General features: G+C 40.1%; 1 protein-coding gene across 2 annotated transcripts in view; it reads left to right on the top strand.

Annotated features, from left to right (window-relative positions):
- LOC141800183 (nuclear factor of activated T-cells, cytoplasmic 1-like) overlaps positions 1 to 17684 on the top strand; it is a 64857-nt gene extending 47173 nt beyond the window's left edge. For both annotated transcript variants that reach the window (XM_074682590.1, XM_074682588.1), the window contains one exon: positions 16044 to 17684. In XM_074682590.1, the coding sequence (XP_074538691.1) occupies positions 16044 to 16099 (56 nt within the window). In that variant the 3' untranslated portion in view covers positions 16100 to 17684. The remainder of the gene's footprint in view (positions 1 to 16043) is intronic.
- Positions 17685 to 18622: the final 938 nt, after the last annotated feature.

Genomic DNA, 18622 nt, shown 5'->3' with positions numbered 1-18622 from the left:
TCTTTAATAAAACCATTGGGAAAATGATTAGCTTTGATAAGTGTAGCAAGATGAATCTGTGAGAATTTGATCCATTCATTACCGCGAGTGCGCCAGCTTTTATGTGTGCATGTGTGAGCCAGAGGCTCTGGTCTGGTTTCAGTCGCTCCGTCATAATATCCACAGTCACTGAGGAAGAATGTGTCTGCTGAGAAACTGCCGCTAAATGATCTAAACAAATTGGTTTCCTTTGTGTCTGGGATCTGATACACGCACACATGTAGATGTGGGACAATGATTCTGAGTTATAATGAGTTTCATGTTTCCTCTGCTTATTCGTCAGAAATGTATGTTTGCTACTGAAAACTCTAAGATTTTATTTCATTACTCAATGTTGAAGAAAACCTGGACACCACATGCAGATTTCCTTTATGAATCATTGATTTTCTATTTGAAAGAAAATGAACTTTACAATCAAATATCACAGTAAAGCCATAAGGTACACACTTCATTCCCCCCGTCAAGGCCTCTTCATCAAAGCTATAGTCCCGCTCTTCACTGTACATCATGTATTTCTTACAGTTTCTCCTGATGCTGCAGTTTGCAGGCTCGGTTAATGTGGCTCACATTCTGAGGTTTAAGAAACACGCGTTGAAAAGCCACCGAGCCACACGGATCACAGCAGGTCAGGACTCAGACAGGGCCTGTGGCTTGGCTGGGATCTTCTTGTGTACATCTGTGATTATAGAGCTACCACCTCATGCCAGACTCACTCATTACTGAATCATTATACACCATATGTCACTGGTGTTGACTGCTTTGACAGGATGATCACAAAGAGACCCTTTATTCCTTACAAAGCTTTCAAATATGTAGCTCTGCTTTGGTGAAGGTTAGTCAAAGGTCCATGTGGCACAAACAAGACTTTAGTCCCTTCAGTTGAACATTCTGTATTCACCACAAACACTACACCAGCACCCTCAAATTCTGTTCCTCTGAGGAGACAACTGATGTTTCTCAAAACACCACAAATGCAGCAGAGATACAGAAACCATAAATCTGGAAATGAATCTTGGATATTTCCTGCTGGCACTGAAAATATGAGCACATGGGAAACTCATAGAGTCGAGCCACATAAAAAAACACCAAACAAGCTCATATGATTTGCAGAAAGGCATGGTTTTCTTTTTGGATGCTCTAAAGGGACACAAGGGGTCAGGATGAGCCGCTGGACTCGTGGGGTGCCCTGCTTGAGAACACCTGAATAGTCACAGTTAAACGTGGGTTTAGTCACAAAACATCCTCACTAAGATACTGACCCCCTGGCAGATGCATTGTTTTTAATAGTTGTATTTTGTGGATGTAAATACAGGCGTCATCGGTAAACAGGAGCAGGTCTGTGTCCCAGAGTGCTTAATAACAGCTCCCCATCTGAAATCTGTTAGCCCAGTGAAATAGTATCCTTTAGCGACGGATGTCAACAGAGGAGCCTGATCCAGCCGGGTGGGATGGGGAAGCCGTTGGGTTTTGCAACTTTTGGCAAAGTTTGCCGTCTCTTCCATGTGCAGATATCTCCGAAAGAAGGGAGACAGAGAGGAGAGGGAGGAGGGAGAGTGAAGATGGAAAGTATAAGAGAGAGTGAAATACAGAGATATAAACTTTGAAAGAGCCAGTGTCCCAGTAGAATCTGACACAAGACTATAAACCTAATGCAGATGTCCCCTGTTTAATTGTGACAGTCCACTAAAAACATAAAATGCAACTGTCAAAACAGTGAATCTGTCGAAAGTGATTCAAATCATGTTGTTCTCGATCTATGTCTTCTCAAAAACAAACTTAAAAAGAGCATCTGTCTTCCTTTTCAGTCTCATATCTGTGGTCGTAGCTTGTCGGCCTAAATAGAAGGGACGGCCACAAGTCATGAGACTTATTTCAGTGTTTTGAGATTTTGGGGTCAGGAGATTCTCATCATGTCCTCACATCCAGGAATATTCAGCGAGCATGAGAGAAAGCAGGTCAGCCATAGAAATGAAGGAGACACAGACAGACAGATAGACTTAGAGAAAGAGAGGAAAATCTGAGGTGGAAGAAAGTAGCATGCGATCTTGGTGATTTTCCCTGGCAGCTTCTCCCACTGCCCCTGTTCTCCTCACACACACACACAAACACACACACATGGGGACACTCTGTGCTCCTTTTACAGCTCAAACTGTTAAAACTTAAACACTAAAAGTCAAAGGAAGATAAACACTGGCAAAGTTAAAGATCACGTTTTTCTTCCTCTCCCACCAGCGGCCGCTCGCAGTGCAGAGACTAACCAAGCGGTGGGTGAATGGGTTTACTTCAGGGGAGGGAATGATCATAACCACTGAACTGTAAGTGTCCTACTGCTGACATACAACTCATGGCAGTTATAAACCTCAACGAGTCCCCGGACTCTCCTGATTGTACTCAGCTGAGCTCAAATCCTCTCAAAACAACAAACTAACAAATAGAGAAAAGCTGAAATGCTCACCAAGCCTTTTTTTATAGGGAGGTAAAATGATGAACGTAAACACAAACTTCAAATTAACATCTGTTCCTTAAGACAGGCCAGGGTGCTTTTAACCAGGAGCTGTGTTTGGCATCCTTTAAGTTAGTTCAGTTAGAGTATTAATTTATCTCTTTTATAACAGACATTAGTATATTTATGGAAGCACATACAGGGCATTTAAAGGATCAGTTAATGTACATGTTTAACATAAAAGCTCACCCATTTCATGGATACTGATTTAGAAAATTATTCATGTTTAAATGTTTTCACTGTTTGGATAATGAAGTATGAACTAAGTGTTTTTTTCTTTTTTTTATCCACTTGTAAAGTTGCACAAAACTATCTAGTGCAAAAGCCATTGAATGCAGCTAATAACCCAAAAATCAGTGTGAACTGGCCATGGCCTGCCCAAAGTGTGTTTTAATTTTGATCCGAATACAGAGCCCTTAAGATTCTGCTAGGTGCTTCAAAACGTAATATCACAATGTCAACATTGTAGTCTTTTTGATTGACACCTCATTTGACCAACTGGGTCTATCTATGGTGTCTCTAGAGCCAAGGCGAGGACAAAAATGTTCAAACTCTGTGTGTTCTTATGTCAGCGACTACATACCAGTTACAGTTACAGTAAGTTTGACTGCTGAGGTTAAAGTTTCAGTGTTACCTTTATAGAAAGTCCAAGCTTGTACTCAAGAGGGTTAAAGAGCAGCATCCTATTTAATAACCTCCACCAAGGAGGTTATATTTTTGGGGAGAGTTTTACTGTCTGTTTGTCTGTGAACAACATAACTCAAAAAGTAACGAACAGATCTTGATGAAATTTTCAGGAAATGTTCAAAATCGAATAAGGAAGAAGTGATTAAATTTTGTCTACAGTGTTGTCTTTTTTTAAGGGATTTTTTTATCATTGTGAGATAGGGCTGTTTTCACCATATGTGTATATAACTCCAGGATAAATGGTGGGATTGCTTTGCAAAACAATACAAGAAAAGGTCACCATAATTTCTGACAGATGTAAGGTGTACGATCCGGATCCTGGCAATATTCTGGATACTAAGATCAGGACTATGAAGTATGAACTGGGTCATCATAATTTTCAACACTGTCAGGAAACAAATTATCGTACAAACCTGCAACTAACAGCAAATTGTAGCAGACAGTCTGCTGAAATGAAGTATAACATTAAAGTACGACTAAAGTGTTGGTGACAATCACAATATGCTTGGTGGAGGTCTCCGCTCTCCGAGTGCTTTTCTAGCTTTGATATGACTTTTAGAGGCATTTTTTGACATTTTGGGGAGATGGTTAATTCTCAAAGTAAAGAGGACCCTGTGCTATAGATTTTTGGCCCCATCAAATCTCAAAGCCTGGCTCTGTGCATTTTTTTTTTCACCGTATTCCTGTTAGTTATTGTAGTGATTTTAGTTTTTGGTGAAAAGGGAAAAACTTTAACAAGAGCTGAGGATCAGGTTTTAACACATTTTTCTTTTTTGCCTCTGTTTAGAAAGCATGTGACAGTAAATAGAGCAGGAAACACAGTAAGAGTTGGGAGTCAAAGGGGGACAGGGGCCACAGGTTGGACTGCAGGGCTGTCACTGTGTATTTGACATCAGTCTAACTAGAGTCTCTCTTTAATTATGCAGGCCTGATCAGTACATATTGAATGTAAATTTGTCTTATAAGTCCAACTTGTGAAGTCTTAAACAAACATACCATTTTAGACAGCGATTCTCTGTTTTTACTCTGTGATATTTAAACCTACACATCTGTTAGATGACTAATCCCGCTGACCTTTTAAAACTTGAAGACAAGAATTTTTTTCTGTCACACTTGGACTGAAACTCTTGGCTCCTAAGCTCTGTATGAATGAGGAAATCTCATACATTTTAATTAAATCCATTAGATTTACAGCATGGTAGAGTAAAACAGCATTTCTGTTAAGGTGGTTATGGAGAAGAGTCCGTCCCTGAGCCCCAGCGACTGTAAAGTCTGTGTGATTTGAAACATTAAAACAGAAGCAGGTGAAAATGTGCTGCTATGATTTACAGGTGACAGCTAATGTTTCTGTCTCTTTCACACAGCCTGGGTTTTTTGAAAACAATACACTGTCCAGATGGACGAGGGTTTGTCTGTCTGTGAAAATCAAAGTGAGAAAGGCCGAGGGTGTCCGAGAGGGAAAGTGGAACATTTGCCAGAAGTGCAGATGAACTTCTCCTGACTGGTCTACCTGAACCACACAGTGACCTGAGGTGACCTCCTCCTCTGCGTCTTTGAATCTGCTTGGGTGCTGAAGATTTGATGTTGTAAGACAACCCTTGAGGTCAACAGACAGAGCTTAAATCTGGTCAAACTCTGCTTCAGTTCAGTCTGGTTGCTTGAGCTCCACGGGGTGTTCAAAGGAAGAGGCCGTACTCACGTTCACCTGAGATTCTTCTGATATGGCAAACACCTTTAGTATTCTTTTTAGTGCTTTTTCTGTAACTTGAGCCCATGACAAGCTGCTTCCCAGCTCTCCTCCAGGCTATGCTTAGAGTGTGCTTTCTAAAGAAGCAAAACAACTCTTAAAAGCCAAGAGATGCCAGTTTGGAGCAGCAAACTTCACTGCAGGATTTAATTTACTGTAGTTCAACTACTTAGATAGAACAAGAGAAACCTGGTTTCCTCAAAAGTTAAACTGAGTCGATTGTTTTCAGACAGTTTTAGCTTGAAGATTAAAGCAGCACAGACAGGTTAACCGAAGGCCAGGATGTGCAGAAACACACAGACAAGAAGTCATGCACATTAAAAACAGGAAGGAGCCTCACTGAGCTATCTGTCTGTGATGGATGGGGAACAATAAAGCTCACACTGAGGTAAGCCTTTTGGACACGCAGCACCATGTGCCTCTGTGTATAAATAAGAGAAAACAATTCTGAATCCCACGTACCAACTGACAGGCAACAGGTGATTTAAAGAAGCACAATACAAATACAGCCATAAATCGTTTTGAACGCAGGTGCACCGCCAAATTCTCACTCCGACGACTGCGACCCACCAAACTATGATTGTTTCAATATGCTTGTATTTTTTCACTCTGTGCCATTTTCAAAAGGATTGAAACCTTCAGCTGTCTGCATTGGCCTCGGCCCGAGCATACGTTTCTAATTCTGAATCAATCACTGCAAGTTTATCAGATGGCTGAGTTATTTTACCATAAACCCACTGGTAATGAGCCGTTCAAAGGGTCTGAATCTGTCTCCTTTCATATCTCAGTCTTTAAGATGTGTGCATTCTGTAGTCTATCTTCAGGCTTTGCTGTTTGCTTTATAGAGTTATGCTTCACCAGTCATGTGAAACTGAGCTTTTGATTTCTCACAGTCTGGAGTCAACAACACACACTTTCTGTCAGAAGCTTTTTGGCTTCTTTCTTTTATGTTTGCTTTGATAAACACTTTGTTGTGCTCTGCTGCTAAAGTTATACTTTACAACTCAGCTGTGTGATTAAAGTAAGTGAAAGCATCATTTTGTTGCTAAGCTTTTGAGTCTTTACCCAGCTTTTCTTGCTTTGGCCTGTAGAGCAGTCCGTGTGGGCGGGATTGTGGTTTCCTTTCCTTTTTCTGTTTGGAAAGTACAAACTTTGTGCAAATGTATAGCGCCCTTGTGTCAAGTTTTGAGCACAGAGCTTTATTTCTGCTTAATTATTACATATATGAGGAGGTATTAAAATAAATAATCTGACATTAGAATTGATATTGTTTCTATAATTGCTGTTCTTCACGAATATCAGATGGTTTAACCTCTTCAATTGAGCTTGATCATCATTCAAATAAAACTGTAATAAAAGAGGTCAAACCACTAACAGAAACACTCATTTGACTCATGCATCAATTCCTCCAACATAACACACTAGTGTCCATATATATGGAAATATACAATTACAACCCAACACAAGCACAAAAGAAACCTGATGGAAACTACTCTTAGGCTGATCTTAGCCCTGTTTCCAGTGTTGCCAACTCCTCAGTAAAGACAGTCGCTGTTGGTTGTCACAAAAGTCACTATGATGTGATCAGCTAACTTGCATAATAAGCTATTTACATATAATTGTCATAGACGCTGCAGGGGGAGAGGGATAACATTGTGGGCATGGACTGTATGGTCGTGAGAGAAACAGAGAGTGTAAAAACAGTGTAAATATCTTAACAACTATAACTTTCTTCTGTGGATTACTGTTGTTTTCATGTCACAATATTAACTCCTTTATCCGGGCTTCGGACTTGTTAAAGTGACTGTAAAGAGACAAGCATTATGCATAATTCATTTGCTTGCAGTCGCCTGCTCCGTGCAGATATGCGAGTGGCCCATGGCAGCGCTCGCTTCTCGTCTAGAAGCAGCTACTACTGGAAATTAACACTTGCTATCACATGAGAGTCCTAACTCCAGAAAAGCTGCAAGATTAATCAGAGGGGTTTTTTTGTTTGGTTTTTTTTTTTTTTTTTCAAAAGGTGGTAAAGGGGTCTGAAAAGTCGCTAAATAAAGCAACAAAGTCACTAAGTGGGAAACACTGCTCGTTTCTACAAAGTGATCTGAAATGAATCAGTAGAGTTTGGTACAGGCTGAATCGGTAAAGACTGATCCTGTTTGCATTTCCACAGCCAGCTAGCCATGTCAGCTACATAATAGCGTGATGGCATAGCAGCACAACAGTGTACTCTAGTGATATATCCAAAGAAGAAAAACAAGGATAACTTGGAGATTTAAGCACGGTAGGATTATGTGTTATTCTTAGTTACCGCTGTCGCACAGGAAGTGACGACACAATAACGGACTGCAGTGTTCTAAGCTCCACCTTCTGGGATCGGATCAGAAGTGGATGTTGGAAACAGGGCTTTGGTCTGATCATCCAGTTTGGAACATGTTCTTGGAAGCTGTTTGGCATATGAAACTGAGAAGGACAATCTAAACATTTTATCAATTTAACAACTGTACTTCCACAGATTATCATACTTAAATTCACAAATTATTTAAACTGCCCCAATAAATTATTTTTAGTCATACAAACTCAATATGATAACAAATTTAGCACTACACTGGCTCTAAATTAGCTAACCAGCTAGTTTAGCCACCAGTTAAGCAGCCTGTTGGTTGAGCTAGCAGGTTGTAATATCCACCTGGGAACTTACTCCCCGACATGACAAGTTTATAAATTATTGTAGAAAAGTTCCAGACTCAGGCTCTAAAAGTTTTGGCTTCACTTTAGTGGAGCAGTCATGCCATCAATGTTTTTACATAGTCTATGGGTTAAACAGGGACAATTGTGTAAATCATTGTTTCAAAAACATTTCTTTTTAACTTGTTAATCAGTCAAAATGTTTTGTAACTTTTGTTAGATACTCAGATTTTTAGCAGTTAAGACATATTTAAAGTTTTTTAGAAACAAATCTCACAAATTTAATGTAGTATCATCACACAGTTACTCTTATGACACTTAACTGGTAAACAAGCGTTAATCATAGTTTTTATATTATATTATTGTGATTATTCTATCTAAAGAGATTGACAAATCTTTTCTTTTTTTTAGTTTTGATATTGTTTACACAGCAGAATGAACCAACTGTGCTACGTTTCAGAGAAGTCAATGATGAGGGCACAAGAGAGCAGCTCCAACCGTGTAAACACCTCCCCCTCGTCCTCCCAGGAGAGTGACCTCAAGCGAACACAGCCTCGGCCTCCAGGGCCTGGGAGGAAATGAGAGGAGAAGGAGGAGGAGGAGGAGGAGAGGGAGGAGAGGAGGGAAGTGGCACGCTCACAAAGAGAGACAGAGTGAGGTGAGATAGGGAGAGGCACAGCACACCATGCAAGATCAAAGACTGAGGTTGTGCTCCGCTGCAGCCAAAATAAGCACATCAGTGGTGGGGCTTTCAGTAAGAGTTGTTGTCTTTAGATTTCTAATTTGAGACACTGCTGTTTTATTGTCCTCTAGCCCACATCAGAGAACGTCTAGTTTATTTGACTGTTTTCACGTGATTTTAATCTGGGGCCGGCAGGCTTCTAAATTCTCCTGGGTCAGGTCGTTTGCTTTGGCAACATGTGAGATTCAGCTGACGACAGAGAGGCCATAAAGCATGTCCTCTGAAAAATGAGGCAGATCAGAGACTCACAGGTGGAGATTAGAGCCCAGCTCCACTCTGTCTCTCCACATGAGGCACAGAGAGAGTGTGTCATCGTTATTTCTCAAGGCTGCTCCAGATCTCTTATCCAACTGAGCCAGGAGGCCCTGTCTAAAAACAGCAGCAGACGTATTGATTGGAAAACTCTTCAGTGACATCGGAGCACTTAGTGTTTATAATTTAGACTCTTTTTCTCCTTCTTTTCCTCTCTTTTTAAAACGTGATTTTTTTATTATTACATTTTTTTCTGTTATCAGTGTCATCGCCCCTTTAGTTTATTTTTCCTTCCCATCTCTTTTGTTCCATCCAGTCATTTTTCTCACACTTCACTTTCTGTAAGTCTTTACATAGGATGTAGTTAAAAATATTTTATACCATTCAACCCCCTTTTTGCGGAATAGTTCAATGACAATTACTTTATTTACTTGTTTCATCTCATTCATAAAAATGTTGAACTTTTTGATTGATTTTTTCTTGTGGTTGTTGCTCTAATTTCCCCTGTGAAGAGTTTTAAGCTGGTTACAGAGCAGATCAAAACTAATGTTGAGACTCATTGATAATCTACTTATCTACTTGTCAATCAGCATATCTGAAATCACTGTATGGGGGTGGACTAAAACAGCTTTTGGTAGATTTTCTACAGCGCCAGTTCTTAAAAGAAAACATTTTTAACCATTAAAAGAAAGCAGGCTGATTGAAGTTGTTAAAGATATGGAATACTCCTGTCTGGAGCAAAATCAGCAAAGAAAAAGGAGGTGCCACTATGACCACAGGGGGTGCCAAAAACATTGCAAACCTTAAGTTTCTCATAGACGCTTTAGATTAATAATCTGCTCTCCGTCGTCGTTAGAAATGTTGTATTAAAACTTAAGAACAAGGTCCTGAAAGGCAAAGCCCAGGGCTGAAAACATGACTAGTCAGTCACAGGTACCAGCAGCAATTCAAGTTGAATTGCTGAAAGTTAAATAATATAAACCCATATCCTTTCTTTCTTTTGAGTTATATCATTTGTGTCGTAGCTGTTTACCTTTTAAAGTGTGAGGAGATGATTTGTTGGATCTGTAGTACACATTGTTTTCATGGTATCACAGAGACACTGCAGAGCAGTTCAGCTCTCAGAGTAAACCAAGATTATTTTTATAAACAAACCCTGGCTCTGTAGCCTAGCCGTATCCCTACCTTTTTTTTCTGCTCCCCGTCCACCCCATTGGTTATGGAGACTGAGTGGTTCCACATGGGGGAGCCTTAAGCCTCACACATCAAACTAGCTGTGGGGTTGAAATATGCTGTCTGTACATATCATCACATCATTAGGCCCAAAGGGACCCCAGCGATGGATGAGACGCTGTCTACCTGAGGGCTCCGATGAATTTATGAAGCACTTCATCATGATGAAGCATTAGTGGAACACTCTGTCTCTTTCCATGTGTGTTTGTCTGTGGGAATATCGAGGACGTCCCTCCCGTTTGTACTCAGCCTATTTCAGCCTCTTCACCTTTATTTCAGTCGCTCATTAATGTGTGTCCTTTGACCTTTGACCTCGCCCTATTTCTGACACTGCTGGTTATCAGGGCAAGACAAGTGACGTTGTCTGAGCCTCTCCGTCCAGCCGTGTGTGGGAGGCAGCAAATTGACCATTGAGTGTTTGTGCTGAGGCTGAGAGAAGATTTGATATAGTGGGGAAACAAAAGTAATATGTAGCAGGAAATTCAATTGTCCCTCTCAAGCAAGTTTGAGCTTTAGTTTGGCTTCCCCAGCAAATCAATTTCACATGAAGCAGTTCAGATGAGGTTTTACTCGGTCTGTCTTGCAGCCAGTTTTGTAAGCACAGATTTGTTGCCTGTGTTTATAAGAAGAAAGATCTCTGTGACTCAGACTGCATGCCACAATAGAAGGAAGCTACCTCTTTTCTCACAAACCCTATGTGCTGCTACAGGCAGGCATAGGAAGCAGCCCACTTAGCTGAAGTGTGAGGGTCCTTGACCTGAACACAGCTGCTGTTTATTCATGTAGTGAAAGTGAGATTTGTCCGGGAAGGTGCCCTCTGCTCATTTAGCATCAAGAGACTCCAAGTGAGAACAGAAGTCCCTGGCAGGGAGGCTGGGATACAACCTTGAGTTCAGAGGTGGTGTTGTTGATCGTCAGCTGAGGAAAGCCTGGGGAAAGTGAAGTCAGGTCATTGCCAGTCAGGCCAGATTTGGCTGGAGGAGATCGTGTTACGACAGCAGGAACCTCAGAGGCTGGAAGCTCTGCGTCTCAGCAGACCATAGGGCATCCTCTGTTCTCTGAGGAAGCCCGGCTGTTATCGAACCCCAATGCACAGCACTGGCCTCTAACAATGCTAACTAAATCCCAAGTGTGGGTCAGGTTCACACTGAACCAGTACACTTAAGGCAACCAAATGAAGTCATGACCCTGATACCTAAGCTTGGATTACTGAATTAAAAGATAGCCAACGTACTTTTTCAAAATTCTGAGCCGTTTTTAATTCAAAACTTTATATAAAAGCTATTTCTCATAATGTCCCTGATCAGTATCAATGATTTTAACCCTTTAACTTCCACTTTGTAAATGCAAGGAATATGAATTCTAGTTAATTTAACTGACTTGATGTTCAAGCTTGTTTTCTTTATCTGCTTAGATGTGCTTAGATTAATGGAAAGTAACTGTGCAGAGCTATTAATAAAACTAATTAAAAAAAATAAACATTTTAAAAAAAGCTTAAATACAGTTCTACAGTTTTATTTAGCAGAAGCTTTTGTCCGAAGCAACGTTCAACACAAGCAAGAATTTCGACAGAAGGAAAAGTGCGACTAAGTGCTATTAGTTGTTTCGCTGCAGGTGCTGCCATAAAGTGCAAGATTTTTTTTTATTTATTTATTTGGTTTTTGATAATGTAGAATAATTTAGCCAACTAACCACAATTAGTTGCTGCAACGATTTACTTCAAAATTCAACAACATTCAGTAATTAGGGCTGAAACTTCACTTAGAGCTGGGTCTGAGACCCTCTGGCTCATTCTACCCCTGAGGACAAAGAGGAGAAGGGTCAAATTAAGGTCCTAAGTGTTCCCTGAACAGATGAGTTTTCAGACATCTTTGAAATTAGGAAAAAAGTAAGTAAGTAAGTCCTCATTTAGTGAGGTATTCACAAAGATGGAAAGTTTAACCTTGAAACGTCTCAACACCTCTTCAGATACATAGATCGAGACCGTGTGCTACTCTTCGCAGATTACAAGTTCAGATTACTCTCAATAAATCCACTGCATTTTTAAGTGGTCAGAAGTATAAAGATGATTCAACCTTTTCTAACTGTTTAACCTTTACTAAAGTAAAACTGACAGGTAACTTTCTGCAGTCAGATCCTGGCTCATGCTAGTAAACAACACTGTGTTTTCTGTCTTTTAAGCCCTGACAACTGTGTATACAGTGTGTCATCCACTCTGAATATCCCAGTATTATCAAGATTGTATTTTCACAGTCCTACCTGTAGCAACATGCCCACACCAACACAGCCCCATATGTTTTTATAGAGCTGTGCTATTTTTGGTGTGACAGCCCGCTGGGCCTTCTGCTATGGCAGGTCTCAGGCAACCTGTCACACGAGCAAACTGTTACCCACCTGTGTGTACTTAATTTAATAGCTTAAGTGTTGCAGTTTGTGAGAGCTGACCTGTACTGAATTGTTTATATATGCACAAGCTGGAGTCAGTAACACCCATTCTAGTGGGTAGAAGCAAATTATTCCTCATCACAGTTAACGCAGGCAGATTGTTTTAGTGAGGTTCACGGACGGAGAACACCTGACTGAAACACGGGTTTGGTTCCAAGCACCAGATGAGAAAGTGTTGCATGTCTTAAAAAAAAAAAGAAAAGAAAAGAAAAGAAAAGAAAAGAAAGCTGAATCGTTCCTTGAACTCCTCTGTATATTTAACTTCACTGCTAAACTCAATCATATTTTAATGTCACTCTCACACCTGCCTGAAATAAATTTCACAACCCTGAGTCTAAGTCCTGACAGGTCTGGGCAGTGGTTTACTGACTGCACTGGCACTACAGCTAATAAAGGATGTCACTCTGTTTAACTTAGACTAACAGAGCATGAGCCTTTTTTTTTCAGCAGGGGAATATTGGGAGCTCAGTTTTCCGTTGTTTTTGTTTATTCATGAGAGGGTATCCTCCCAGTTACAGCTTTCCATTATTAACCCGGGCAACTGAAAAAAGAAACAACAAATCAGTTTCCACTGAGACTTCATGTATGCACATATCTGACAATAAACATATAACTTGGCATCATAAGTGTGTAACATAACAAAGCCTTCTTTTACAATAGTGTAAAAAGTGAGGGGAAAACATTCTGGCATGTTCTTTTAAGACACCACAGCTTGCTTTACAAGGCTTAACTGACAGAGGAGGTCCTGTGCTATACCCCTGCTTTTCTATATTATGCAAGATGAAGAAATTCTGAAGCCAAATTCCACTCTGAACAAAATGTTCCCCAGTACGTCTGACTGCTTCCCTTATTCTGCATATTTGTGGTTATCTAGTCACTTCATGGAAGGTGGGATGGACTCAAAAAAGGAGAACTGTCCTGTCAGGGAGCTTAACTGAAGGGGGAAAAAAGAAAATGAGGATCCCTGATGTTTTTTCTTCTCTAAAAAAAAATAAACTTATTAAATGAACTGGCTGAACAGAATATTACCAAAAGAAGCAATGAGTGATTGGAAAAAATGCTGCCAACATTGGTCTGAGGGATTAAAAATAACACCTTGTCGTGTTATTCTCAGTTACCTGTGTACCTATCCCGTGTTAGTTTCATTACTGTTTTTTTTCTCCATTTACCAGAATGTTTGCAAAGAAATGGTGACAGGAGTGCCCCATTAAACCGCTATAAATAGCAGCTTGGTTAAACTTTGTGGTGTAACAGTTTGCCACATCCTGTTTCTGAGATTCACACGTAGCCAACTGAGTACACAGATGAAAACACAGGGGCCAGAGTCTCACCTTTCTTCTCTCTTTATCTTTATCACAGGTTTTTTTTTCTCCTCACAGTGGAACATTTTGGGCCAGCCAATGGAAAATATTAGTTGGTTAAAAAGAGAGAAAAACAACACTGCAGTTAATATGTGGGCGGAGGAGACGTCATTTTTTTTGTTACTGTGACTGAAAAGAAGAAAGGAAGCCAGTGCTTTCCTCTGAGAAATAAAACGCGAGCATTTGTGGCTTTTTTGCTGCCGAGCTTTGGGCTTTCCCTTTCCTTTATCAGAATTACCTGGAGCTTTTTTCTCACCTCAGCTGACTAAAAAAAAGAGCAGCAACGTTCAATTTTGATCATTTAATTGTTGCATGTTCTTGCATTTCCTCTTTCACTCAGCGATGGCGGAGCTAAAAATAACCTCAGCGTGTAAATACCTGTTTAGCCTGGGGTGGAATAGAGTTGAAAACAGCCAAGTGTGTTGGCACAGATTGGCTTTTTCCAAAGGGAGTTCCTCCTGTTCAGGGAGGTGAGCCCCAGCCAGTGTGTGTGTGTATGTGTGTGTGTCGGTGTGTAAATAGGTGGCTGTTTATGGAAAGCAGGACATGCTGTTATAGGTGTGTGGCCTGCCTCTTTACAAAGTGCAATTTCTGACCCATTATTAGCTGTTTATTTATTTTCATCTCTATTTTACATTTGATAGCGGTTTCACATTCTGTTGTGATGTTCCTACATGTTGTTTTCCCTTCATTATATCAGCTGACACAAGTACCACAACAGGGGAAAACCTTGTTTTACATAACCAGTACGGACACCATATGTGGCCTTTTTAAGCCCAGATCAACTAACAACAACACAATGTTTTGGATTTCAAAGAACTTCATCTTGTTTTTGTCTGGATAAGTTGAACAGTATCTGGTGATAACAACCTGCGGGCCTCAGAGTGGGTGGACTTCCTGCCTCGGCTCCTTACCGCTGGTGGTGGTTTCACCAGACTCTCACACTCTTTCTCTTCGTTCACATCAGCCCTCTTTATCACAGCAGACTCTATAACTGAGGAGCTGCTTGTTTGTATCGAGCCACAGGGCTCAGGGTCTGCACCATCTTCACAGTCACTTCCCTCTGTTTTGCCAAAGAACACAGAGCAGATAAAGGCTGGGGAGTGATCTGTGTCTGCCCGACTGTGGGAAAGGCGCGGGCACAGGAACTAGTGCAGGAAAGACAAGATGGTGACTTAAAAACATGAGATATGTGCATGGGGCTGATACAAGCTGCGTAATGACAATGATATGTTTGGATTGCAGCGGTTGATAATGAATCATTTTCATCCTGTATGACATGTACAACAAGTGTTTAGCTTATTATAGACCGAGAACATTTATTTCAGGTACTCAGAAGTCAGATAAACTTTATGTAGTTTGGAGTTTTTTAAGTTTAAAAACATTCACGATGGATTGAGAATGTAATATGTCCCATACAGCCAACAAACTACCATCTTACAGTCCCAAATATCCAAAACAAATGCCACCTTTGATTTGTCTAGCCATGACAGTCTTTCTTATTCCTCATTAACTAGGCTTATAGTTTTTTTTACCTCAATGTTTACCTCTGCTAGGGGGTGTTTGTTTTTAGGAGAGTTTGTCTGTCTGTCTGTAAACAACATAACTCAAAAAGTAAGAAATGGATCTTGATGAAATATTCAGGAAATGTTCAAAATGAGATAAGGAAGGAGTGATTAAGTTTTGGAGGTGAACCAGATCACCGTCTGGTTCCAGAATTTTTTTGGAAAGATTCTTTTTCATTGTGAGATAGGGCTGTTTTCACCATATGTGTATATAACTACACCATACAAGACAAGACAAGGTCACCATAATTTCTGAAAGATGTAAAAGTATGATCCATATCCTGACAATATTCTGGGTACTAAGATCCGGAATATGTAATATGTACTGGGTCATCATAATTTTCAACTCAGTCAGGTAACAAATTATCCTACAAACCTGCAACTAACACCAAATTGTAGCAGACAGTCTGCTGAAAGGGAGTATAACATTAAAGTAGGACTAAAGTGTTGCGTGACAATCACAATATGTTTGGCGGAGGTCTGCCCTCCCTGAGTGCTTTTCTAGTTTTATTAATTTTGTAGTAATGAAAAAGTCTTGATTTCAGAAAAGTAAAATTGAAACTCAGTTCATCATCAGGTGCATGGAAATCAGTAATGCTTCAAGACATGACCAAACTAATTTATCACATTACAACTCATCTGATCACAGGTGTAACACAAGCCTCTCCATTTGTGACTTGTAGGCCACCTGTCCCTTTTGAATCTAACAGTGTTTTAATGAAGTGAACCGTTATTCAATGTGGCTTTCTAATAACAGTCTTCAACCTCTCTTTTCTTTCCACAGTTAACGAGATCATCAGGAACGACCTCTCCAGCATCTCTGTGCACACACACGCATAGACGTCAGGAGGTCTTCTGCAGCAGCAAACAAACAACAACATTAGAGGACAAACAAACAGAGATCCAAATGATGAGGAACCACCCCTGCCATCAGATCCTCCTCCCTCAAAGACTCGCTGCAGAATCTCATTGACAATCACTGGGAAGCTCAACATGAAAAAACAGATGAATGTCATATTTCCACAAAGGGAAGTGATATCAGGGGGCAAAGTATACAGCGACTCTTGCCTTAATTCACAGCAGATGTTCTTTTAGTGGACCAAACAGCTCACCGAGACTGAATTACCCCAATCGTTGACTAATGACAATCTTCATTTCAAGTGTGACCTGTGAGTTAGTGCATGGACAAGCTAAGAGGACAAAAAGTGACGTCACTTTGGTTCATGTGTTTGTGCAGTCAGTCCGCAACAGCCGAGTCAGTGCCTTACAGCAGTGATATTGACAGCGAGCAACAGCAGCAGTCACACAAATGCAAAAGGTTCATTGTGACCTGAAGTGGAAGTTTTTCTATGATGGTTTTGTATCATTTCAATGATTTGTTTACAGGGAAACAGGATTAAAAGCTGGAAATATGTAGGGATCATGTGAATAGATTAGAATTGTATTTTTTCTTGCTTCCTCATTATCTTGTGGTTCATTTATACTGAATGTTATTGTATGATATTCTTTTGTATAAACATGTATTTGAAATGTTATTATGTATGCCTTATGCCCATACCATGCAGTTTGCTATTTAGCCTTTTGTTACTTTCATTTGTCTTCCCCTGATTTGATTTCTATTACTCTACATAATTATTTTCACCTTTGTGCCTATTTTTTATTACCCCGCCCCCGTCTTCCACCTGAACCATGACATTATGATGCAAAGACAATCAGAGAAATATAAAGAACATATCCTATGATGACCGTCCTGAGTTGCAGGGACTTATAAAGCAGGTATGAGAGTTTCTCCTTCACCGGCTGTCTGATAGTTAAACAATGGTATACTTACCTGCTGAATATAAATGAGAATACTCATGGAGAAGATGTATTTGTCTGTTACTCACTTGCACTGCAGGTCTGCATGTAAATAGGCACAGGGATAATCTAAGAACGCCACAGGCTCAGTTTTACTCGTCATTCTGCTGAGGAGTTGGCAGGACTGTTACTTACTGCTGGCAATAATTGATCTGAGTAAACCAAAGGATTTTATCTTTGGTGAAATTATTGTCCAAGTTTCCTTTTTCTGTCCAAGACTTTAGTGCAGAGCGGCTTAGAAAAATCATAATGCACTTTACAGAGCAGCTTTTCTTGCCTCCAAACCAAATATTGCAGACTGATTTCTCATAAACTCACCTTCATCCACTTCAATCCCTCTCAGCAGCAGTCTTTTTCCATGTTATCTGTCTTTTTGGAGCATGCATATCGTACCAATATTTGGGATCATTTAGCTGACAGTAGCTCACATTATAGCTTCCTTATACATTTTTGGACAAATAGTATAATAGCATGACTAAACTGCATTAATAAAGTTTCTATTTTGTGCCTTACTCTCTTTCTTGGCCACAAAATCACTGCAACTCTGTAATGCTTTCTGTGTAGGCACAAGGTGAAACATATTTCTCTTTAATATAAAATATTTATGAAAAATGAAATGTGTTTTAAGTGCATTCAATGTGTTCTCAACAATGAATAAATAAATGGCATAATGGTGACCATAAATAACTATTTCTCCTTTTTTTTGTTGGGGTTGTATAACATTTGAGGAAGTACGGTATGAGCTCTTATTTTGGTGCTTTGGTTTGCAGTAAAGATCTAAAAAGAAGAAAAAAAAAGTCCTTTGTGGAAAACTTTTGTACTCTGTTTAAACTAATATTAGAGGCCTTTCATCTTAACTTAGCTGCTTTTTTTGTTTGTTTGAAAGCTGAGATAGATGCAGATTTGTAAGCAGAAGCCAATTAACAAGGATGGGAAGATCAGGTTTGTCCATTTTGAGCAGGTTTTTATGGAACCCTTAACTCTCTGATACGAGGGACAAATATGAGTGCTCAGAATAGAGTTTCTGAAAGAGTGTACCAGAAGGTGTCAAAAAAAGCAGATAAAAAAGTCAGAGGGTTTTGAAAGGGGAACAGTAATGGCAGTTGGGGTCTTAAAGAGATATAAAGGAACCAATTACCTTTTTTTAGTGTTCACTCATCTCTTACCTCATAGAGATTGGGGAGAGAGGAGAGGTCCAGTGTGCAGCCAAAACAGTTCCCTCCCAGTCTTGGGTTTCTCTGGCTGTCTTCCAGTTCAGGGGTGGCAGCCTTCAGAGGTCCCAACCTTCATAGCCTGCGAACACCGCGAAGGCCAAACTGAACTGAGACAGGCCAGTCTACGAAGCATTTCCTGTTTGTCACTGCAGGTCATGCAGTGACACCCTTACCTATCAGGCTTACATTACTAATGTCACATAAAATCATGACCTTTGTAGTTTATAATTTGCTTATCAGTGCCCTTTTCCTTACTAAGTTTGGTGCTCCAAGCTTTTCAAACACATGTAAG

The sequence above is a fragment of the Halichoeres trimaculatus genome, unplaced genomic scaffold (genome assembly GCF_033239565.1).
Source record: "Halichoeres trimaculatus isolate MK-OKI-2021-1 unplaced genomic scaffold, fHalTri1.1 fHalTri1_scaffold_12, whole genome shotgun sequence".
Classification (NCBI taxonomy): Eukaryota; Metazoa; Chordata; class Actinopteri; order Labriformes; family Labridae; genus Halichoeres; species Halichoeres trimaculatus.
This window is presented reverse-complemented; position numbering and strand designations above follow the sequence as displayed.